The 25,980-nt window shown below is 34.6% G+C and overlaps 1 protein-coding gene across 5 annotated transcripts in view; it reads right to left on the reverse strand.

The window, feature by feature from the left end:
• SDCCAG8 (SHH signaling and ciliogenesis regulator SDCCAG8) overlaps positions 1–25,980 on the reverse strand; it is a 115,361-nt gene that overhangs the window by 53,332 nt on the left and 36,049 nt on the right. For all 5 annotated transcript variants that reach the window (XM_087936797.1, XM_026705237.2, XM_087936802.1 and 2 more), the window contains 2 exons: positions 20,249–20,391; positions 387–514 (listed from right to left, as the gene is read on the reverse strand). In XM_087936797.1, coding sequence (XP_087792923.1) covers positions 387–514; positions 20,249–20,391 — 271 coding nt within the window. The remainder of the gene's footprint in view (positions 1–386; positions 515–20,248; positions 20,392–25,980) is intronic.

The raw sequence follows: 25,980 nt of genomic DNA on the forward strand, positions 1-25,980 counted from the left end.
TCAGAGCATTTCCTGCAGAGCTTCTGATGCTATTTTCTTTATATAACATGTGTGCCTAAAAATCCAGCCAAAAATAAACCCTTTGTTTTTCTACTTTGTTGTGGTCCCTCTCAGCTTTACGTTTCTTGAACACAGGTAAATAAACTCATAATCCAGATGGTGCAACAGATGTGAGAGCAGCACTCTGAAATCAACAGACAGTGGGCAATACTTTCCATTTTCTCTTTTAAACGCTAACTAATATGTAATTCGGAATCTCCGGTGTAGTTAGCATCTGCTCCCTTCGGCCAGCCAAAGGTTACAGGTGTTCCTGATGTCATTTCACAGTAAGGCATGGGCCGGGCTTGTGAGTGAGTGCCCAGCTCTAATCCTTCCCGACCACCTACCAGTTTTATCATGCTGGGCCTCCATTTGCCGCATCTTCTGTGTCAGATCCTGCTCTCTCTGCTGAGCCTGAAGGACTCGAGTCTTTGCCTCATTACTAAAGCTATGCTGAATGTTGTCTTTTTCTAATCTAGGAAAAGAAAAGAAAAAAGATGGGAGGCTAGGTAAGCTCAGAAAGTACACAAGTTTTAGAAAAGCAAGCCCACCCCATATAAGATCTATTTTATATTTATAATGCAGAAGACACATAGGGCAGGAATAATACAAAATAGCAGCTCTCTGGGATGAGGATACTAAGTAATTATATTGATTCCTTTAGATTAGAAGTAGTTTTCTATCCAAAATTGTGAATAATACAACTGCAAATATTTAAAGTAAGTTTAAGAACAGTTATAGAAAAAACAATTGTACAAAATAGTTTAAACATACATGGTTAAGAGCAAAACAAATGATAAAACAGATATATATATATTTACTAATAGCTTGCTCTAGAGAAACAAGACAAGAATAAACTACACATAGATATTTAAGGAAGGTGCCTTTATTCTGGTTCTCTATTAACAACATACTGTTCAGGTCCCATACTATTGTACATAGCTATATTTATTTGTTTGTTTGCCCATCTCATTTCAAAGTGACTCTGGGCAGCTTACAGCAATTTTCTTTCCTGACAGCATTTATAATAAGAATCATACTCCTTTTTTATGTCTTGGGATTTTCAGAAATGTATGAAAATATTCATCCTAGATTTATTAGAAAAACACATTTAACTTCTGGATAAATTCTAAATTAAGTTGAACGAATACATTATCACCATTTATGATGGAGACTTTAACGTAATAAAAAGTGTGTCAATTTAGGAGATATCAAGTTCTTTTTATTTGTTGGGTCTAGCTCTTCTAAAATCTGCAATCTTAAGTGGTCTGGCACTATGATTAATATCTGAATGATTTTTGATAAAAAAATCCTACTTCAGAGTTATTTTCTTTCATTCTGTAAGGGATGTTCTTATCATTAGAAAAGATAATTATATTAAAATTCCTTTGATAACTGGAATAGCTGGCACAATGCTTTCCCCAGTGAACAAAATCAAGGGACATCCCTGATTTACAAGAGTGCTGGAAGACAGAACAACCAATTGTGGAACCTTTAATTTTGAAAAAAAAATCTAGGTCAGTCAAATTTGGGTAGTCCATTTGAAAACTCAGAATCTAGCTATAAGGAAGGTAATTTTATACAACACTACTTCACAGTGTAAAGCCAGCCATCAAAAATTTCAGGTGACCAATGTGATCAATGGTCTATTATCTTCTAGCGCATGATAAAAGAAGAGAAATATTCAAATAACCGGTTATTACTAACACTGCAAATAGAGTGCCTTGTTATCTTGTCTAGTCTAATGTCTAGAACTAATAAGTGTAATGTTGATCTCAGCTTGTCATGTTATGCTGGTGGTTTGACTACAGCAATGAACTCTACCCCAGGCTGCTCTTGAAAGCTGCTCAGAAGTTTCAGCTGGTCCAGAGTGCAGCAGCACTGATAGCAATTGTCATTCCTTAGCATACCCTTGTGACATTTCTGCTTTGCAAGCCACAATGGTTGCCAGTCTGTCCCTGGGTATTATTCTAGGTATTATTTGTTACCTATAAAGTCTTACATGGCACAGATTAGGTTATTTGAAGGACTACCTACCTCCTATGGTTTCTGCCTGGGCAATATAGGGTAGTAGAGTTGGCTTGCTCCAGTTCCCTTCAAATCAACAATATCATTTAACATGACCCAGAAAATATGACTTCCTTCTTGTAGCGTCTGCCCTTTGGAATCAGACCTACATCCCCATTGACATTCCATAAAGCCTTGAAGGCCTAATTGTTCTCCCTTGATGTGCCATTAGGCATGTTTGCTATTGTTGTTCTGTTTGTATACTAGCTTGGTTGCTACTGGTTTCTATGTTATTATTTATTTACCACCCAGTCAGTTGGAGTTGGGTTGGAATTCAAATTAAATAAATTACACGCACACATACACACACACACACTTCCACTAAAAGTACTGAAGAATTATATCACTACAGTACTAAGGAGAATTTTGCTTTAAACATAAAACATCCAAATTGCAACTGCCATACCTAGTTATTCATAACCATTATATTAAAATTACTTTCTCAGTTCAAATATATTTGAATTGCCCTGTACTATGGATAGCATTCCAAATTGGCTTTGCTTCATGCACACTGCTTCTGTGCAGACAAATCTTACCTGCCATTTTTATCAACATCTCTCCCCAATTTTTAGGGAACCCTAAGTCATATCCCATTCTATTCAGAAAGTTCCCCAAACTCTCAAGGGGTGGGTGGAGGACCCCTTAAATGGGAAGGGTGAAAATAATACCCAAACATAGATGAAACTTGGGCTAATGGCGGAGCCCAACCTATGTTAAAAATAAGAAGAAAATGGTAATGTGAATATCATTTAATTCTAGGGCTTGCTGCCTGAATGAAACCCTGAAGAAAGTACAAGTTCTGGCATCATCCTGAAGAAAGGAAAATGTCTGTTGGTGTGTGCGTGTGTTAATAATAAAGAGAGTAAAGGCAAACAAGCTATCTGGAAATAGCTTCCTCACAGATAATTATCATTCTTGTAACAACCATATATTTTAGTATCAGACAGCTGGAAGGAAGCAAGTTAAGTCTCTGAGTTCAGTGCAAGAATTTAGTTTTAAATACATCTGACAGGATGCTGTCTGATTTCTGCCTTTGTTGCCATTTTTAGTTGCATTCAAGGTCAGCAGGTACTCCTTGTGAGTATGTTTTCTATCAGGTACATGGTAGAATCTTGCTCCTTGAGAATGCTTTTCATAATCACCAGTGAAAGACATATTCTTAGAGAAACCTAAACCATAAGTGGAGTTAAATAATTCTACTTTTTCTTGTTGTCTTTTTTTTTTGGTCATCTTTGCTGAGCAGCTGGTATATTGCTTCTTGTCTTCCTTTTATAGAGAAAGAAGCCCTTTTTGCTTTTCTTTGCATCTTCTCCTTATTCTGCTTTTTCTTTTCCTGATCCCAAGGCTTTAAATCAGGCTGTCTATATGTCATCTTTCTTAGTGAATCTTTCTCATTATACCTCCTGTTATGTCCTTATTAATGTTAAATTGTCACTAAATCAGCATATTCCCTCTGTTTATACAACTTGATGAAAGCCCAGTTATCCTAGCTATAGCCATAATCCCAAGTATATGTTTATAACATGTGGAAAATCTCAGCCTACATGGAAAGGAGGAAAAAAAGAAGTATGGTGTAGAATGCATTACAAAAATAATAAAACATTATTTTATTCTACTATCCCCCCAAAATAATTTAATAATTGCTATTAAACATCATCATCCACAGAGACTGATTATACTTGGCCTGCACATTTTAAGACTTTTCTGGGATCATTTTAAAATCATTTTACAGGAGATATTCTTTAAAAATAAGTAAAAAATTGAAGGATATAGGCATGTTGAATTAAACATGTGCATTATCAATACCAAAGATGAGTAATGATTTTAAAATATGCAATACAGGGTGCTAAATAATTAAAACAATCCTTTTTGCACTCTGGCTGCACACTAAGTAATACTGTCTTGGTATCTGGAAGCTGTTAAGGTTTGGATGGGGAACAAGAGGCTTCAGGTCAATCTTGACAAGATGAAATGGCTCTGGGCTTGGAATCTTCTGGGTCCAGGGATCTGTGATCTCTTCTTCTGAATGGGCCAGCATTGCCCCAAGCAGACCTTGCATTCATCTAGGGTCCTCCTAAACTGATGATTTCTGCATGAAAACTAGGTGACCGACATGACTAAGAAAGTGATAGCATATGGAAATGATCTTGGGAGACAGGAGAAAGAGCCTCAGACTAGATATGATCAGACAAACACGATATCAATCCACCAAAGGAATGGGAGCATGGCAAACATCTCAGAATGGATTTTCCTTAGTCTCTTTGACTGTAAAGTGGCGGGGGGTGGGGGATGCACTTTCAGACTTTCAAGATTCTATGAATGTATCCTTACAATAAAGTAATAGTATTTCTGGCAATACTTCCTGTTTGGACTATCTCGCAAACTAACCAGGAAGCTTTCACAGAGTTTTGTGTTGCATGCCAGTTGTACCCTTGCCTGTTTTGGGATGCTTTGTTTTCAATCATTCGTGCCTTGGTTTCCTTCTGGATTACTATAAAGTGCTGTACTTGAGGCTGTCCTGAAGAGCATTCAGAAGCTGCAGTTGGTGCAAAATGCAGCTGAAGAGGCATTTCTGTATGCTTCTCAAGCAGTTCACGTTACATTTCTACTCCAGGAGCAGCACTGGCTTCCAATGTGGCCCTGGGTGCAATTTAAGGTGCAGCTAGTGACATAAAGCTCTACCTAGCACATAACCACAATATTCGAGAGCCTGTCATATATAACAGAAAACAAAGTGGCTATGGTTAGAATGCAGCATTGCAGGCTAAGCCTGCCCACAGTCTGGAGTTTGATCCTTATAGGTTCAAGGTTGACTCAGCCTTCCATCATTTTTAGGTTGCTAAAATGAGGAGACAAATTGTTGGAGACAAAATATTGATGTTGTAAATTGACCAGAGAGTGCCATAAAGCCCTATGGGATGTTATATAATTCTAAGTGCTATTGCTATCCACCAGATAACATTAAGAGGTTACTGCTCATGATAATTTTCTGCATGGATTTAGGACAACTCGCTGTGACAAACTCATCATTGGCCAACTCACCACAGGACAACTCACCATGGTGAACTTGCCGTGGGACAATTCGCTGTTGGACAACAATTACACTAATTTTGAAGAAATGGTGGAATAGAATCATTAAAGAAAGGATGCAAAAGGAGGGACAAAACGTTTATGACAATAATTAAAACAATTTTAAAAATTACTTTAAATAATTAAATTGAATTGTTGAATTATTCTGCATGAGTTATCCTGCAGCGAGCTGGACTTGGTGAGTTATCTCACTAGGAGTTGGCCACGGTGAGTTGGGTGCAACAAATTTTCCCATGCCAATTCTGCACTGTGCCCCCCTCCCTGGCATTCCTCACAATGTTAGTTAACATTTATATGTAAAATAAATACACAAGTAATTCATTATTTGCAGATTAAGTACCATCAAATTTGCTTCATGCCAATTTGTTTTCTGTTATATATGGTACAGTGAAGATTGTGGAGATTATAAAGTGGGGTTCAGAGTACAAAATGAATTGAATATAGATCATTAAGGTGAGATTTGGCCAAAATAAGATAGATGTACTTTTGTTTATTCAGAAACTTGCAACTTGAGTTCATGGAGTACTACTTCTACATATTACTTCTTGTGTACTAGTACATAATGCAAGCACAATATATAAATAAAGGGCACTGGGTATGTGGGAAGAATGCAAGCCAGTTGATTCCCAAAAGTGAACAGGGTCATCAAGGTGGTAGCATGGCCTCATAAGTATTAGATCCAGGAGTGGACATATGGCTATATATAGGTGGTGATGAATGCATCCTGGAGGAAGGGGTTGGTTTGCTTGGATCTTAAAGAAGTATTCTACTCAGAGACTCAGGAGCCCCAATACACTTTATACATGTCTTATCATGTCTTGTTTTTTTTTAATAAAATATATTAGATTTAATTTAGATTAAGGTTATAAATAAGAAAAAATCAGAGACATGCAATTATGATGGTTTTTGAACAATATCATGCTTTTTCATAAAAAAATATTTTCCATAATCACAGAAAAATATTTTGCATAACATTTTGACAGAATTACATTCTAGGTTTGGATTATAAATATATAATTAAAGTATGGCATTTCCACTAACATAGGACTATAAATTATAAGAAAAACAGAGAAAAAGGAAGCTTGGATAAATCAGATATAATTTATATAAGGATCAACCACAAAATTTGTCTAGATATTGAAATTTTGAGCTTCATTGCCTTTTACACAGAAAGGCTCTCAGCAAAAAGTTGTAGTTAAACGTATTGCTTGCAATTATGCTCTAACTGTAGCAAAAATGTCCAAACTGTAATATTTAGGTTTCAATCTTATGTTGTATTAAAGATAGTGTATGCACATCTTAGACTTGATGGCACACATTCAATTAAAAATAATTCTATAGGATTATGTTGCAATAATTTACATATAATTTTTGGTAAAAAAATTAAGCATTTAGTATTAAATAAAAAAAAATGTCCTACAACAAGACTCTTGGGAACTGTTAAGAGGGCCTGCGTGTCTTAAGATTTGTATGATTCAACAGAAACCGGTTTTGAAACTTCCTGAATTTCCAAACAATAATGTGCTACTCAAAAACTCCATACGAGAATTCTGGACTAGCACTGTACCTTAAATATAAATTAATAAACCAAATGCTCCTTAAATGCTCTTCCTACGAACATATTAACAGTTTTTAAATCTGTGTTATTTTTATTTTGTTTTAATGGATATTTAAGAGCAAACACAAGAAAAGAAGAAAAATAATGGAGTAAAGAAAGAAAAATAAAGATTTATGATCTTATAGAACTGAATAAGAATTTTTAAGGTAATATTAGATTAATAGTGAATATATGTGGGATCTTCTTTCACTTTAGCCATGGTTCAAATCAAATCAATCAGCACAAGCAGTCAGTATAGTAAGAATCACCAACCAGAACAATTAATAACACTATCTACCCTTACAAGAATGTGATAAATAAAACAAATCAGGCAAAATCTTATATTTTAAAGCCTTACATACTTCTATGTTGTTAGCTATTCTCAAATGACATAAAGCGCATCGTAGGACAGCCTACCACGCCTCATTTTCTTTTGCTGTGAGTAACAATTAGACGATGAATAAGATTCTGTATGTTTTATAACATGCTTTTCAGGGGAATGGATTACTTTCACATTTTGTCAGAATGTGACATTTCTTTGCAAGCAAAGCAAAACTAAGAGACTACTCTGCAGCTAATATCGAAACCTTTTCTTATTATCATCTTGATTTGGCTTGCCTGAACCACAACATTTTTCTAATCATAACTTTTGTGTGTTAACATTACCAAAAATTGACAGACAAAGCACTATTCTTGTCAATTTAAAAAGTGTTTGAAACACTTTATGTTATTTAGAGAAATGGATGAATGGATTTTAATAGCAACTTTCCAACTACACTCACAATTACTGTCATTACGCTAAGTGCTTGATGTCCCACTGTGCAGTTTTGCTTACTGCTTTTTTACCTTCTTCCATGCACACTTTTAGCCACTGACTGTACAGCCTTTCAGTGTTTTCTGCCTTTTCCTTTAAATAAACTGGCTCTGGCTCCCTCCATCTGGTTCCCCTTCCGTCAGCAACCCTGCACCTGTTCACACCTCCTCTCCTGTTGGATTCCACTGAACATTTCCTCCTCTGCCAGGGCTATTCTGGCACTCACAACCTTTCTGTCATTCAATCCATCTGTCAGAAGTGAACTTTGTTTACTGCAAGCTTCTGCTTTCTTCTTCAAGATGCAAAACCCCTCAAGGTCATTGTCAAAAGAACTGTCGGCAGCGATTTAATCCTTAGTAAGAGACAAAGCTGGACAGTTATGCGTTATAATTTTTTTTCAATAATGCTGAAGACAATAGTGGAAGAGTAATATAATCTGAAAAATCCTCAAAATTAAATTCATCTTTCTGTAAAATCTTGTACTGTGAGCATTACTTATTTAGCAAGTTTAGCTAAACAAAAGGGAAATGTGACAAACTATATAGAAGAGAAAATACAATTTTAGAGAAGACTAAAATGTATAGTAGACTAAGGAAAAATAAGGATAAAATTATTAATTGGTTTTTTAAAAGAGAACAAAGCAAGATTCATTAAACAAATGCTGATTTTAATGTTACCTTTAAACTGCAACATAGCTATATTTAAACTGTCATTCACCTATGACTTAAGTATCACATTTTGAAAATGTAAGGTAAAATCAATTCACCTCTGAGAAATTTTATAAATGTTGCACAGTTTGGGTGATTATCCATATTGCTATTTAAGTTAATAGAAAGAGCAGAGCAGCTACTTTTGAGACATTTCATACTGTCAGCAGGATCTATTATGCAGGCTTAGTCAAGCATGCATCTGCTTTTCAAAAATTTGTTCCAACAGCCGCATACTATTGAATTATTAACTAATTTCTTTTTTAAAAATTCAAATAAGAAACATTTTCGAAATGTTTTCTTGAATAATACCCAAATTTCAAGGTATTTTTCTTCACCTGCTAGAAATGTGTGTTGAAAGAAAAGAATAATTATTTTACTAGTTAACATTTAAAATGGTTATGGAATACAAAATATAACTTCCGAGTTTTTAAAGTAGAAAGTTGTCAAATTTAGATATTACTTGCTTAAATAATAAACATTAAACACATAATTAAATTCCAGCTTTAATATATTGGAAACGAGAATCAAGCTCTTGCCTGCGTAATGATGTTTTTTTAGATTTTCATTAGTCAAGTACTCATTTAAAGGAATTAAGATATTCATGATCTTCTCAAAAGGTCTACATAGTGCCTATCACATTACTTATATCGATAGATGCTTTTAGTTCTCAAATGATGTGCTATGCTGAGAACATGACAAGAGATAAGATATAATGATACGGACAGGATATAATGAGAACAAGAAATCATACCAGCTGCACTTTTACAAAACGTACACAGATTGCAGGAATGAGAAGGCAATAGTGGGACAGTTGATGTGGCAATCAGGCTGCCATGGAAAAATGCAACAATTGAGCAGGAAAGAAGTCAGCTCCCTGTCATAATTGAAAAGACAAGAGACAGAAGAGAACTAGCAGATGGGAAAAAAAGAAATAATCATTTGGGGTATTTTTTTGTGCTTGTAATTGTTACTTGCCAGGGCAAGACATAGTAAAACAATAATGTTTTTCATATATCCATAATTCCATAGGACTGATTTTAATGTTTAAAAAGAAATGTTAAGCTTAAAATAATTTAGCAAGTTACTACTTTATAATACAAACAAATACGAATTTACTTACAGACTCCCAAAAGCAGGTTCTTCCAATCTAGTAATTTATCCTTTGTAAGGGAAAAAAAAACATCCCAAGGATGACTTCACTTAAAAAAAAAACATTTTTTTTTCTTTTTGTCACTGCAGTAGCTCCATTGCTTTTATGCAGAATATTTGGCATATTAAATATGTATTATCTAATTAAATGCATATTTCTACCTTATTTTTATAAAGATAAATTTAAATCGGATATAATAAAATATCAGCACAAAACATCCAAATATATATATAAAAAAATTGTTCTGTCAACTAAGACCTAATACACATTCTGTTTTGTTAATTAAATAGCATGAATAAGCTTATCTAGATTCAAAACCCCAAAATGAGGTAACCAAATATTTATTGTAACAGGTATAGAACAGACAACCTTCAGCAATGTGCATGTATTCAGGAATGTTGGTTTTGCTTAACAGACCAATGTCAGTATAAACATTGCAAATGAAGTGCTCTATATATAATCAGATGTATCTATTAATCGTTCTTTCAGGGGGGGAAATCTAAGCTTGATTATCAAGCTATGTAATCTTCCATCATGTTCAAGAGAGGAAAAACCCTGAAAATACAGCAACATGTTCACAATTTGCTTAGCTGTTATACTTACATATTCCATTTTCACCTAATACTTCATTAATGGCTTTGGAAATATTGCATTGTCAAACAGTATATTTTTAAAAGGACAATAAGTGTCTAATACATTAGATGATAAGAAATCAGCCAACTGACAGATTTTAAAATGCACTGTATTAATTATTACTGCAAGCACTGCCAGAAAACAAGAGATCTGATTTATTCCAAATCATTTGATAGCTGTCATCATAAAGGAGCGGATATGGGCTAAATAATGGCAGGTAAAATATTTTTCTTTTTATAATAATGGAAAGTATTTAATTTATATATGGAGAATTAATTCTGCTATTTCAGAAAGAACCAGTAACCAAGGGAGTAGATTAGTTTTCCCACAATTCTTGTGAATAGGCTTTGAAAACAGCAGTGGGAGGTGCTTCAGTCTCTTCTGGAAAGGCTGGGCTTAAAACTCCGGGACGTTCCTCTCCTCCACAGGACACCTCCTCAGCGTCCCCCAGTTTTGCGAAGACTGAGTGCCAAAGTCCGGGACTCATCACCTAATCTGGATCCCTGACTGGAACAGAACCCCACCAAATGGAAAGAAATGGGTGGGGCTGGATGCTCTTCACAGCTCACAGAGAACGGGCGTATCAGGTAAGTAACAACGCCCTTTCTCCCATGAGTTGTTCAGAGCATCCAGAAGTGGGACATACCAAAGCTTGGCCTGTCCTTAGGGAGGGACTCCGTCTGGATCGAAATCCACTCCTGAACTCTGTAGACCCTCTGCAGGACTCTTCCGTCAAATGAAGCATCCACTGAGGCATAGACATCAATTTTATAATTTCTGACAAAGGGAGATGGTGAAGCCCAAGTTGCTACTCTGCAAATTTTGTCTATGGAAGCCCGCGTGGCCCATGCTGCTGATGTTACCACACTCCTTGTTGAGTGGGCTGCAGTGCCCTTAGGAACTGAGATGGACTGGCATTCATAAGTTTTAGCTATAGTGGCTCTCAGCCATCTACCAATGGTCGTCGACGACACCTTTTGCCCTAAAGTGGAGGATAGGAATAGAGCCTCAGATTTTTGAAATGCCGCCGTGCGGTCTAGATGCTTAAGGCCCTTCGAACGTCAAGTTGATGCCATTGATGCTCCAGTCTATGAGATGGTTTCGGACAAAAATTTGGAGGCACCAACTCCTGCGCTCTGTGGAAGGATGAATTTATTTTAAGAGTGAACGATGGATCCAATTGGAGAATCACTCTGTCTGCATGAAACACGCACAGGTCTTTTCTCATTGACAATGCCGCCAATTCGGAAATCCTCCTTGCTGATGTGATTGCAATTAGGAAGGCCACTTTATATGTCAGGAATTTAAGACTATCGGTTCTTAAAGGCTCGAATGGGCCAGTTGTAAGTGCAGTTAACACCTTGTTGAGGTCCCAGGTGGAATAGCGGTGTATTACAGGAGGTCGTAAGTTTGCAGCACCCTTAAGAAATTATAATATCATTTATCATACCCTGTTGGGGCTGGGTATGATGCTGCTGATGCCCATTGATTTTGTACTAATTCAGCAAACATATGAGGGACAGGAATATTTTCCGCCTCATTAGCCGGTTGTGAGAATATTAGATCCTTGGATTCATCCTGAGACCCTGTTGACAATGGATGAGGGTTTGATGTGCCTAGTTTAGTGGTGTTCTTTGCCTTGAACAGTAAGGATTTAAAGAGGTGTGGACGAAAAAGGCCAGAAAAAGTAGGTAGGTCCGGAATGAGGCTTTTGTCGTCCGACATTCCCCGTTCTAGTGGGTCAGCCTCTGATAACCCCAAGTCCATCTGATGGATGGACCCCACCTCCATGGGAACATCCTGATCCTCAAATTCTACTACCTCCCGAAGGCCATGGGCTGGTATGTTAGGAATATTGGGAAATACCTGAGTTTGATATTGTCCCATATGCGCAAAGGATCGAGCGGACAGGAATCCCGCATCTGAAGTGGCTGAGAAGTGTCTGGTCCTGATGGATTGCTGAACTCCAGCCACCATGCCCCTTTGAATCGACATCTCCATCAATTGCCTCATTTCGATGGGGATAGTATCAGGTAATCCCTACTCCTGTCTTAGGCTGGCGACCATGGGGGTGAAGGTTGCCTCTGGGATTAGCCGGGCAGTGCTCATTGGAGGAGATGTGCCTATGGGAGGTTGTCCAGAAACAGCCTGCCTGGACTGGGTGGATAAGTCCTAGGGCTCCAACAATGGACTTGGGTCCTGATCAGATTGTTGTGTCATAGCCATCTTGTCTGCTTCCCTGGCTCATTTCTGCAATTGCCTTTCCAAAGCTAGGCGCTGTCTATGGGCATCCTTATCCTCTGCCTTAGAGGCCTTTTTGGGGCCCACTGGCTTATCTCGGGACTTATTTGTCTTGGAGCAGTTTTTTTTTTTAAGGTGTTGTCACCTTCCATTGTGGATGACTGATTCTCTTGCCTCTGACTTTAATTTTTAATTAAATTTTTTATTAGTATTATTATTAGTATTTGTAATTCGGGGTGATGCCTTCCCTTGTGGTTGAAAGTAGAATGCTCCTCCAGGAGAGTCAGTCAGTCAGTCTGTCTGTCTGTCTGTCTGTCTATCTATCTATCTATCTATCTATCCATCCATCTATATAATGTATGTATGTATGTATAAATGTATGTATGTGTATATGTGTGTGTGTGTGTGTGTGTATATGTATATGTATATATATATATGTATGTATATGTGTGTGTGTGTATATATATATACATACATACATACACACACACACACACACACACACACGCCTGTATACATATACATGTGCCTATATCTATATGTAAAACTGTGCATATGGTAAACAGTATCTAAGGGTCCCCAACAAGGGAAACCAGCTATACAGGATCTGAGGTAATCCATTCCTGTCAAAACCAAATGTCCCGCAATTTAAATGGCACTTGCAGTTTCACTCCGAAGAAATGATCCGAAGGCAATTGCAAAGAAATGTCTGTTTAATGACTAGCCTGCTTATCCAAAGTCAGCCAGACAAGGGAGAGCTAAACCCAGGGAGAACAAAGTGGGAAGGTACTGCCCCGGTCCCCAAAAAGGGAAACCAGCGGGGAATGGCGCCTGTGATAATTAGGCGCGAACTTGAGCCAGCCATTGAAAAGGGCGGGAAGCAGAATCTTCGTTGCTAATGTCTGAGCCATCTAATGAGCCACTGCTGCTGAGGCTCTAACTTGCGAGTTAAATGCTCCTGTCAGACAAAACGGCAAGGCGAAGTGAACTGTGGCTGCGAGCGCTCCGCTACGATCGCAGAGAAGACGATCAGAAAGTTAGATAAGGTAATTGCCTGAGGCGGTAGCCTCAAGCTGCCTGCAGAGTGGCAGGCTCCGCTATTTACAAAGAAACTGTTTGTTTTTTGAACTAATCGAGGTAGCCTAATAGTGGGACCAGCCTGAAAAAGCCAAATTAAATGGGGCAGATTTTTAAACCAAAGAGCAAACCTGAATCAGAAATCGTTCCAGTCAGGGAATGAACAACCTCTTACCACAAAGGCTGAGCTAAAACTGGGGGACGCTGAGGAGGTGTCCCGTGGAGGAGGAGAAGCATCCCGGAGCTTTAAGCCCAGCCTTTCCAGAAGAGACTGAAGCACCTCCCACTTTTGGATGCTCTGAACAGCTCATGGAAGAATTACCTTATGTACAACCTTCTTTATTCGGTAGTGGATGTGTTAGTGAATACAGACTACACATAGCTCAGGGGAAAGAAAAAACTGCTTTCAAAACTCAATTAAGGAGAACAAATAACAACTTTACATCCACTACAATGATTCGATAATATGCCGCTACATTAAATAAGAGTATTTTTTCTTGTCAGTCCTAAAATATCACAGTAATTGATATATAGATAGCATATGTTCCTCTTATACTTCCTATTTCAAATCCCTGTAAATTTGTCCCCCGTCCAGCCAACATTAAGTCTATATATAAAGCTCTACAAACAGAAAAATACTTAAGTTGAAAAATGGAAGGTGTTTCAATCTTTGTTAAATATCCATCTATTATCTTCAATTATGTATTTCTTTAGAAGACTTTGATCATTCATCTTCCTTATCTAACCATAATAACTATTCTGTGTAATAGGTCCATATTTAAATTCATTTTTTTTCTCATTCAGTTTTCAACCTCTTCTTTTGCCCAGATATCAGTACGACTGCAATGTACCCTGTATCCAAGGTACAATGGGGAATAAGATTCTTTAAATCCAATAAAATTTATTTATCAGAAATTATATGGAATGGTCATGTAATTACTGCCTGGTTTGCATTACTGATAGTGGCTAGGACCTGGCTATTTAAATATAAGTTCAACATAAGGAGTAATGCTGAAAAGAAGCCAAATTACTGCCTTTTTAAAAAGAGTTTTAAAATATATATTTTGCATTTATTCTAATGTAAGTCACAATCTTAATATTTAGATATTCACAATCTTTTGAATGTTTAAGTGACACCAAAATACTATCTTGTTTGCTTTCATTGATCACGGATAATGTTTACAGAAGGGCAATGCAGTATAAATTTTCTTTCCTAGCAGGGATTCTCAAGAATTTACAAAGTCAATTCTTCAGCAGATTTTTCCTTTTTATACATTTCTTGTGCTGCAAATTTCTCAGATGAACTGCCTAGTTAACAAAAGTTTGTGTGCGTTTTTTGCAGTAAAAAGGCATTGCAAGGTCTTTATCAGACCAATGGGCACACCACTGTAAACATCATGGAACTCTGCAGCTATCCTGCAGTTTCCCTCTCTGTGGTCAGTCTTCCCAGCTGCCCTATCTGTTACTGTCTGATTAGTTCTGCTAAGGAGCTCCTCCCCTGCCAGCTTTCAGTGCCATCTGTTCTACACAAGATGGCTGCTGCCCAGCAACCTAACACTGCCCTCCTACCTGGCACCCAGCTACCATCCTTACCCCAAAGTGCTAACACAGGTTCTCACTGCTGGCAGAGTCAGGATTTCATTACTACTACTTTGACAAGTGCAGGGTTGTTTGTAATTTCTCTTTTATCCTGATTTTGATTGTACAACCACCTCCCACTGATTCAGTTTGCTTCAGTTTTGTTGCTCACAGATTTTACTCTCCACATTAATCTCCCTCTGGCATGTTACTGCATCTGTTCCCTTTTTTATTATTAATTTTCAAATTCCCACCATTTTTGACAAAAAGGAGGTAATCTACACTCTGCTTCTGCCCATTTCATTTTCTTTAATTTGGAAGATAAGTATGAAAGCATGCCAAAGAAGTTAATTCTCCGTTAACAGTTTATTTTCTGGCATCTTGCTGCCTTTGTATATGAAAAACAGATAGGAATAAATGTTGACTAAACCACAAACGATCCTAAATTTAATGAAAAATAAACATAAAAACAGGAGCTAAAGAATTATTATGCATATTATCTTATTTCAGGCTTTTATATTTCCTTTTAATTATAAAATTCCAGGTACTATATTGGAAATTAAACATTAAGTGTACTTTAAAATTTTCACCCATTAAACACAAATTTCAACTTATATGAACAGTTACTAATTATACTTTGATGTGACTACTCATTTCATATTTTGTAAATTAAAACATTCTAGATCTTTGTATTTTTGCATATATAACATTTATATACAAATATATAAACATAAATAAACATTAAATAATACTAACATCTTTTTAAAAAGAAAATAAAACCTTAGCCTTTATGTTTATGTATAATAAGTATATCTTTAGAATGGTACAATGTAGTAATTAAGGACTGGTTGTTCTTCACAGAGTAGAACAGACTCTATCAATGTCATACTGAAACATTAAAAAGTATAAACAATTTAACTACGTTCCAAAAAACTATTAGTGATAGACTTAATTTATGTATCTTATTTATTATACATGGACTTCAATGAATGCTAATGAAGTTATGGAAAATGTGCTAGGGGCTACAAGTAGTCCTGATAGGTTTTTGAAGCTAAAAAGGTTCTGATAATCATTATATGTCCTTTCAACAATATCTTCCAAATATATGGTTTCCAAAAGTTATTCTTCTATTTATCAGTTATTGATTACATATCTATCAGTTCTCCTAGTGAAAAATACCAATGCCAACAAATATTAGTAAAGATATGGATAGAATAATTTGGCTCTGTAGATCAAAAAAGGGAAGGAAAGTATTTCCTAACCCCTTAATAACAGCTGTACTCCACATGAGTTGGAGGGAAGAGGGGCTTTAGAGACTCAGCAACATTTTAGGCTGCTACCCAACAGATTTTCCCATAAGAATGCATTGGAACTTCCTTTTGCTTTACAGTTTCCAGCTGAATACTGCCCATTTTCAAACTCACTCTTTCTTTTGCCAGCTTTTCCACCCACAGCAAATGTGGGTTTATTCTATTCAGTTTTCAGAGTTAGTCTGCTTAGTGACAGACAGATGAATGAGCAGACAAGAATTCTGAACCCCTTACAAATTTTTCCCCAACTTTCCACTGAGCTTGGAAAGAATAAAGAAGTAGGTAAAAGATACAGAACACATCTTCTGTAATGGCAGTGTCCTACCAGGCTGGAGGGTTTGTCAAAATCATGACAGGCAGCTCCTGACATTCCAATGCAAATTTAAGCTCTTATGCTTGCATGCAATTCTGTAGCACAATTAATATATAATCTACTCCCAGAATCTACATGAATAATATTCAAAGAATGGATTAGAGGAAACAAAACTGAAGTAGTAAACTAAGTACTTATCAATAATTATATTGAACTTCATTAGAATGATACCAGCAACTTATTTATTTGATTTGTCAATCGCTTACAAGATAATAGGCATAAGGATAAACATAGTTATGAATACAAGAAATGAGTACATATAAGAAAAATAAAAGAAACAATAGGACAGGGAGGGTATGCACTTTGGTGCACTTATGCACGCCCCTTACTAATACTAATTACTACTACTACTAATTCTACTTAGTAGAATTATATATTAAACTAATTATATATTAAACTAATTATAATTAGATTAAAAAGTGCAAAATGCAAACAATGAAACTATTTTTTAAAACAATTAAGAACATAGTTCATGATCCAAAGAGTTTTTCATCCATAGCGGAAATTTGATTATTTCTCTTCCCTTTTGCAGCAACTCAAATCTTCAAAATTTGCTCTGCAAAACGTCTTTAGTAAACCAGGAAATTAGACAACAAAGAAAAGGAGGGTTACAAAAAATTAACTAACCTCCATATTGCACTGATAGATGTTTCTACTGGTTCATTTGTCAGCAGAATACTGGCTTTTTCCTTGCATACTAAAGTTCAATTTTGGAGTCCTAAATAACTATTAGTGAAACTGCTGTGTCAGCATTAACATCTGTGCCACACAAAAAAGGCTGATAATTTTGTAATTATACAATGCCAAAAACATGTACTCAGGTGATCCATATATGATATTTTCTGCCATAGATGAATCATCCTGGGAAGAATGGGCTGTTTGACATATTACAAGCATCCATGTGATCAACACAAATATCAATAAAAAGGAAAGGAAAGGAAAAAAGCAACTAGAAAAATAAAGGAAAATAACAGTAACAATTTTTGAACACTTCATTAAATCATAGCCAAAATATAATTGATTGGTCTTCCCAAGAGCCAATTTCATAAACAGAAAGTGAACTCATCTATCTTTCTAACACTGAAGAGTAATATTTTTGCTGCTTCCATGCTTGATAATTCCATCACTTTTCATGCCCTAGGTCTGAAATATATAATTTAGAAGTACACTCACATATATTAACAGTATCAAACTTTGCAATATCTTACAAATTTAATGGATATTAAATCAACAATAAATAATAATGAGGCAACGAAGGCCCCTTACCCATTCTATACCTGAAACAGGATGTTTTTAAATACTCTCTGGGCTATCTATTGAACGTGAAAAAGAATATTTTGCCTCATTTTAAGTTGAATTTTTACAATTAGCTAGACTATGCACAAAAATGTAGGGTATAAGTATATATGAATAATTAAATAGGTTAAACTTACAGAGAAGCAAGAATTTTAAGCTGTTTAATGGTTTTTACCACTTTGTATGCAATTTTTAAGTTTAGAAATCTATGGAGCAGCATAAAATATAAATTCTTTGCTTGAAATAGAATACCTATATTTATTAATAAATGTACTTGCTACATCTTGGTAAGTAAAAGCTTGAAGAATGTGGTGACATATGGTCTAAATATGTACCTATTTTATTACTTACCTTGAAAAAATGCATTTTTCATAAACTAATATGCCATGAATTTTTTCAGATTTGTATTTTTCATGTTAAAAAAATCCAATAGGACATGCTATCACCAGGTGAGCAAAACAAAAACAAAAATATGTTCTTTGAGGGGCTGGAACATTTAAGGGTATAAATATATCAAGTCTATAAACCTTACTTTGCTTCTCCCCACAAATCCTATTTTGCTATCAAATCTTATTGGTATGATCTAGGCTAGGGTGTTCTAGAGGCTAGCAGTTTTCTACTCCAAATTTAACATGTAAAGAAATCTACATAATTGTCAATAGTTTAAACAACTGTGCTTATATATGATTATATGCTATGAATAAGAAAGTACCATCCAATTCTTCAATGCAATCATATTATACATTGAGGCAAATTGGAAACTATAGATAGGCAGTTAACCAAATTATAAATGAAGTAATTATCAGCCACCTTTTCCTCTCACAGCAATAAGGAAAATATAAAAAATACAATTTAGTAAATGTTATGACATTGGTACAGAAGATACAACATACAAAGAATATAGTGGAAGTGAATAAAAACAGAATTAGAGCAAATGGGGGAAGTGACTGTTTATACCAAAAATATAGGCTGTATATAGGCTGTTATTAAACCTCTCCATCTATCAAATTTCAAAATGATCAATATCTATAATATTTCTAATATGATCAATATCTACAATAAAATTCTGCAGAGTGAATGTCATCAGGTAATACAACATTAAAAATAGTGTTTAATCATTAAATTCGACAAATTTAAGTCACATATTATTGGGACGCTTTATTTAATTAGGCTGTTAGTATCATTATTAAAAGTGTGGAAGTTTTTCAGGAAATCTATCTGCACTTTGGATTTTTTCCAAGACACCACACAGCTTCATAACTTGTATGATTAGCCTTAGGAAGGAAACTGGTAAACCATTTGGTAAACTATCACAACAAATCATTATAAAAGAAGTCCTGCAAAATCCAAACTTTTGCTATCTTACAACTTACCCAAAACTTTTTTCAAGTTCATTAACCTCTAGCATATTTGTTATTCAAATACAGACTGTGAGAAAAGTGTTTTTTTTCCCCCATCTGCTCCTGGCCCATAATCTATATTTACACCATTAAAAAAAGACTATGATATGATAATTTAAGAGCAATACTACAATTACCCAAGTGAACCACCTTTATTCATGTGCACACGTATATACTTACACACTACATATGTACACCCCACCTAATAAAACCATAAACCAAAAATGCTTTTTAAAATACTTCTAACTATCATATCATAGTAGCTTTTATGTACTTGTCCCCACCCAAATAAAAATTAGTTCATGCTTAACATTAAAATTAAATTCTGTTTTAAAAAATGATAGAATAATTGTGTTCAGCAGGGCCAGTCATGAAGAAGAGAAATACAATTATATTTTAAAATAATATTATTTAGATAATTTTTTGAACATTGAATTACTTATTTACCATACATTTTAAACCAGTTTACTTGTTTACCAGTACTTTTTAACCAGTTATAAATTATGTATGTATCATAAATATTTTTAAGATTATGTACAAAATAATTAGGAAAATTGGGGCTATTTTTCACTTGTATTAATATGAAATTGACAAACATTAGGTTATTTCCTTAAACAGTTATAATTGTAAAATAATTGAATGTGTATAACTTTTACTGACTACAAATTAAGTAAAAATCCCACTTGCTTTAAAGAACAGGGCAGAAGGAAACAGATTAGTACATTTACTGTTATCACACTTCACTTTTTGTTCATTATACATTCACTTCTAAACTGCCTCAAAGGTAGACATTTAATTTGTAACAACTGGGAATAAGCAAAGGACAAATGTGAAATTGAAACTGGTGTTAAGAACAAACAAGATAAATGGTACCTGAGAAAATGCAGTTGTTGCTCAGCTTTGCCCAGCAATTCTGTTAGTTTCAGACATTCTTCCTTAGCTTTTGCAGTATCCTGCTGTGCTTGTTCTAAGCGCTGTTTGTTTTCATGAAGCAATACTTGTAATTTATCAATTTGCTTTAAATACAAGGAGGAGGGCAGGAAATTTAGATTTAGAATTGAACATAATAAAGAAGTTAGAAAACTCGCAAATACCAGAACAAGTTTACATATATAGGTATTTATTTCTGGATAAAACTAAAGTTGACAAACAATAATTATTATATTACATTTACCTCATACTTTTCCTCAATTCTACAATCGTAACATTGGTTACATTTTTTTGAACCATATTTAAAAAATAAATGCAGAATGCTCCACCAATCACTCAGATTGCAATACTGCAGCTACACTTAATTTTTACTTTTTACGGCAGAATATAATGAGATAATATAGGATACCACTGTATGGTTAGTTCATGACCACAAGATATTAACTCTTTCAATTTATCTCTAGTTCCTTCCTGATATTCTAAGTTCAAATATATTTTTAAAGAAATCTAATACGCAGTTTTGTAAATTAAAAATCAACACAATTTGACAACTGTCAACTAATGCCAAGACAATCTCAAAATTTCAGAGTATAGGCATAAATATAAGTTTGTATAATTTTCTCAGGGAAAATAACTAAAATGAACAGATGGACTTTATACTATCCCTCAAGTTGAATCAACTCAGTTTATGTTAGTCCACAATAAGTAAATTACAACATAGATGGACTATGTTGAAAATAGCATCTCTACCTGCCAGATGTTTGAGTGCAGAATTTAAGGTAATATTCTATCTGTTAATGTTCAGTGCATTCAAAAGTCAAACAGTTTATTTAGTATTGTTATATTTCAGAGTAAAAAAATGTAACACCCCCACACACATTGCTTTTACCTAGATATAATGAAGAACTGTGTATTATATTTTGAATGCTGTGCTTGATCATTCTTAGCTTCAGTCATATTTGGCATTTTAAAAAAATGTTACTTTAGCTCTTTCTACAATTCATAGACATCTAAAAACTATTGAGGTTAACAAAAATAAATGTTACTTCTTATACCATCTCTTAGCCTTTTAACAAAGATCACGGGTAAAAACTACTGCTAGTAAATAGCATACGAAAGCATTTCAGAGCCTTAGCAAGCAGAGCTTTAGCAATCTCTGGATTTATTATCACTAAAGTTATGTATAAGAATAAACAGAAAAACTAATACTTGAAATGCATTATTAACTAGGCAATATTATCATATTATATTGTCATCATGTTAATCACCCCAAACTTAGCAAATCAATATATTCTTTGTAAATTATGTTTCTTTTAAACCAAAATAAATTGAATAATAGCGTGGAAACATTAAGATGTTGACACAAACAATATTATAAAAGGTGGGATAACTTCCAGAATAAAAACAAAATTAATTTATTGGTGTGCTGTTATGTTCAAACTCTCTTTCTCAATACCTACGTATCTACCTACCTATCGGGATGGATGGATAGATATAGATATATCAATGAATTAACAGCAGCAAATTATCTGTTATAGTTATTAGTAAACAACATTTAGTAACAGGAAGTATAGGCCAAAGAATGGAATAGAGAATTAAGGAAATTAATTGATTGTAGCTGATATAGTCTTTATTCAAGTAAGAGGAGTTCTTTAAATATATTTATTCTCTTTTGCTTTCATATCTGCTACTGATGAATGTTTCTCTTTAATTTTAACATCCACTAAAATAGAGTTTATGCTAAAATGTAAATCAATTAAGCCAAGGTTTTGAAAATATAAATTTATTTTAAATAAATAAATTAGAAATTATAAACCACAAATCTATATCGGTGCATGTTTTTTTTCTCTTTTACTCTTACATGGAATATACTGTATATATAAAATTTAAAAATATCTTCCACAACTTTTGAAATATGGATTTTGGATAATTGATTTTAAGAAAACAAATAAAATACTTATCAGGAAAAAAATCTATTATTCCAAATGCTTTACCTCTATTACTATTTCATAATTATTAAACAACTTTCAAATCCCTTGTATGGCTAATAACATGATATAACGAAGAACTGGCTTTTATGTCCAGGAATTCTTCAGTGTCTCACTTTTAGGAAGAATCTAGACCAACTATCCTGAATGAGACAATTTATGACTGCTTGTGATGGTTTTCTGGACCAGAGGATTAAAACAACTATAGTGTATTTTCTTGAACAAGAACTGTCCTGCCAGTGACAAGAACTCAAGTGATTACAACATAATTGCAAATATTATGGCATATTAGAGTGCATATTAGAGAGTCCAGAGAAGAACAACAAAAGTGATAAGGAGTCTCGTGGCTACATCGTATAACGATACATTTAAAAGAACTAGGTATGTTTAATCTAATGAAGAGAAGGCTCAGGGGAGATATGAAAGCAGTCTTCCAATACTTGAAGAACTACCACAGGGAAGATGGTAGTATTCTCCATAGCACTTGACGGCAGGATAAGAAGCAATGGATAGAAGCTCATCAGAAAGAGATTCAACTTGGAAATAAAGAAGGAATTTCCTGACAATAAGAATGATTAATCAATGTAACAGCTTGGCTCTCAGAGTTGTGGATGCTCCATTGCTGGAAGTTTTGAAGAAAAAATTAGACAACCATTTGCCCAGGATGGTATAAGGACTTCTGTCTTGGGCAGGGGATTGGATTAGAAGGCCTCCAATGTACCTTCCAGCCTTACGATTCTATGATTATCTGAATTTAAAATCTAAATTTGGCAGACAGCTTCCTTAGTTGTCTTGATGGACAATCTGAGCTGGAATTTGTTAATTCAACCAGAATTTTCAATAATATTTCGCTCTTTCTGGATAGGCTGTTCAAGTTTGAAATCTGTGGTAGCGTATTATAATAATTTCACACTTAATAGATAACTTATTTTGAAAAGTAGTGGTAGGAGACTATTTCTTTATTCATATCATTTATGTTAAATGAATCTTTACAGAATTTTCCCTTATCGCTATATTCTAGTACAGGTAGTCCTCATTTAGGGATTACCTTGTTTGGCAACTGTTCATAGTTACAATGGTGATAAAAAAAACCTTTATAACCAATGGTTTCAAATTTATTATCTTTTCAGATAATAAATCTGTAAAGCTGAAGTAATAAGCACAGCTGCAGTTTTACTTACTGACTGCTTTGCTTAATGACCAAGTTATCAGTCCCAATTGTGATCACTAAATGTGGACATTTACATATAAATATAGCTGAGTGAATTACATATCAGTAGTATGCAGATCACATGAACTTATACAAGTCTATTGAGAAAGCAGGGTTTGGAATCAGAATAAGACTGGATCAAAGCCAAATCACTGAATTGAGTTTAGTTAACATGAGGCATCTACATTTGTCAGTGCATAAAGAATGAACCAATGTACCAATTTACATTTTTAAAACTCTCCTTCATTTATGGTAATGGAAAATATTTTGGCAATTTCAGGTGTTATAGACAGATTATCAGTTAGCAAACCAACTAAACTCATTTTGACTCTTAATCTCCAGATTTGATGACTGTAGTAAGTAGACTTTGCAGAAAAGTTGAAAACTGAAATTAGCAGAAGGTACAGATATAAAAATGCTAAATGCTATATTGCTTAGGGAAAATAATTTCTAAACTATGGGTCTATTTCAAAATATTAATGCTAAATTGTAAAACCCTTTATGAGTTGGGAGTAGAGAACTCCCTTATTAAAATATCATTGTCCACTTGCTAAAATGATCTGTACACAATGACACTGACTGAATTAGACAGTAACTCTCTTCAATTCTTTTAATTAATTAATTAATTAATTCAAGTCACTCTGGAGAAAACTTTTCCAGCTACCTGAAAATTCTTGTATTATTTTTTTTATTATACAAGAAACTTAAGATTCCACAATAAAAGGCTTGGAAACATTCACCTCTAAAATATCTTAATAAAACTATACATATGAAGTATATATCACAGAAAATGGTAAAAACAAATCTAATCTAATGTTTGAAGTGTGCTGTATACATCAAATACACAAAGCAGAATCTGATGACTTCAGGCTAGTGAGAATCACAATTTAAATGCAGTACAATCGTTTACAAGGACATCAACAGAACAATCAAGTATCTGTTAATTTGAAAAGTCTGGAAGAAAAAGAAGAAAAAGCTGAGAAGTCTGGGTTCCTTACAGGTTCATACTGTCCCTCATAGAAAAAAAGAAAGTTGAGCTTGCCTACATGATCACGGAAGTACCATCTTCATGCTGATGAATGTTTTAAATGAGGAGAAAGGGAAAGAAGTTTCCTTTGTTGTACTTTATTGGACAAAGCCTGGTATCTAGATCTTAGTTATTTCAACAAGATCAATTTTGGAACAGCTTATAATTCAAGGTTCAGATATGTAAAACCTATTTTGTCTGAAATGCTATAGGGTTTCTTGCCTAAGCAGGGGGTTCTTATTAAGGCTAAACCCAAGAGATTTGTTTAAAAAGCCAATAGGACCAAGCAGGCTGGTCCTATTGCAGGGTGGACACTTCAAGCTGCAAATGCAAAGGGGCAAGGAACTGAAACAAGATATGAACTGGAAAACACAACTGTTCTATTGCTGTATCAGCTCTATGGAACTAAAAGAGTAAACTCTTCTTACATGTAATGAGGGGTACTGTTCCATTTCTGTTTTGAAATTAAAAATGCAACTTTGTTTCAGGGAAAAAATGTTTTCCCATTCTTGCAAGGATCTTCGAATATTTAGGACCTCCATAGCTAACTGAGCAGTGATATAATTTGATCTTAATTGAATAATGAAATGAAAATTAAGCATTAAAGCACCCCAGATCAATGCACTGAGGGTAGCTGATGCCAATCCACATCTCCCTAGAGTATTTTCTAAGTGCAAAACTATAGAATCTGTTTGATTCCATTTTATCCGTCCTTCTTGGAAGGAAGGAAGGAAGGAAGGAAGGAAGGAAGGATCAAGTAACTTGTGTAGGGACTGTAAATAAAGGCAAAGTATGATTTGGCAAAACTCTAGCATTTTATTCATGTTTTAGATGTAAATACTAGAGGTCCTTCCTTTTATTGTAAATATGTCTTTCCATGGACTTCCATTACTTTTGCCCAGATCTCCAATTACTAATATAATCCATTCCAAATGGAGTTCATTTTATAGAGGTTTTGAAAATTCTACCTGGTACAGAATATGACAGCAAAGTTTTTAAAGATAAATATGGAGATTCTTTAAGTTTCTCCTAATTATACATTTTTCATCAATTATTTTTTCACCAAACATTGAGAAAAATGGATATGCATTCAAAAAGATGAATGTTCATGCCCACTTCCAGCAAGGAAGTTGACAAACCATTGAAGAAATGCAGAGAAGAAACCTTGCTTCAAAAAGTGTAACAAATTTTTGAGGAGTTGAGACAAATCCAGCCATTTTTACTTGCCACAGAGAATTATTTATGTCATACCTAACCCATACCTATATTTTATCAAATACTATTTTAAAGGACAATGGACAGTATCCTTTTGCACATCAACAGAGCCCTGTTTTTCCTTTCCTCATACTGCCTAGGCATTTAGGAAAATCATTAGAATATTCAAATAAATATGAAGAACATTAATTAGTATTCCCACTTAATATTCACTTTCTTTATTTCTTATTTTGGA

Source organism: Pseudonaja textilis, chromosome 1 (assembly GCF_049901715.1).
Source record: "Pseudonaja textilis isolate UNSWEBS1 chromosome 1, rPseTex1.2, whole genome shotgun sequence".
Lineage (NCBI taxonomy): Eukaryota > Metazoa > Chordata > Lepidosauria > Squamata > Elapidae > Pseudonaja > Pseudonaja textilis.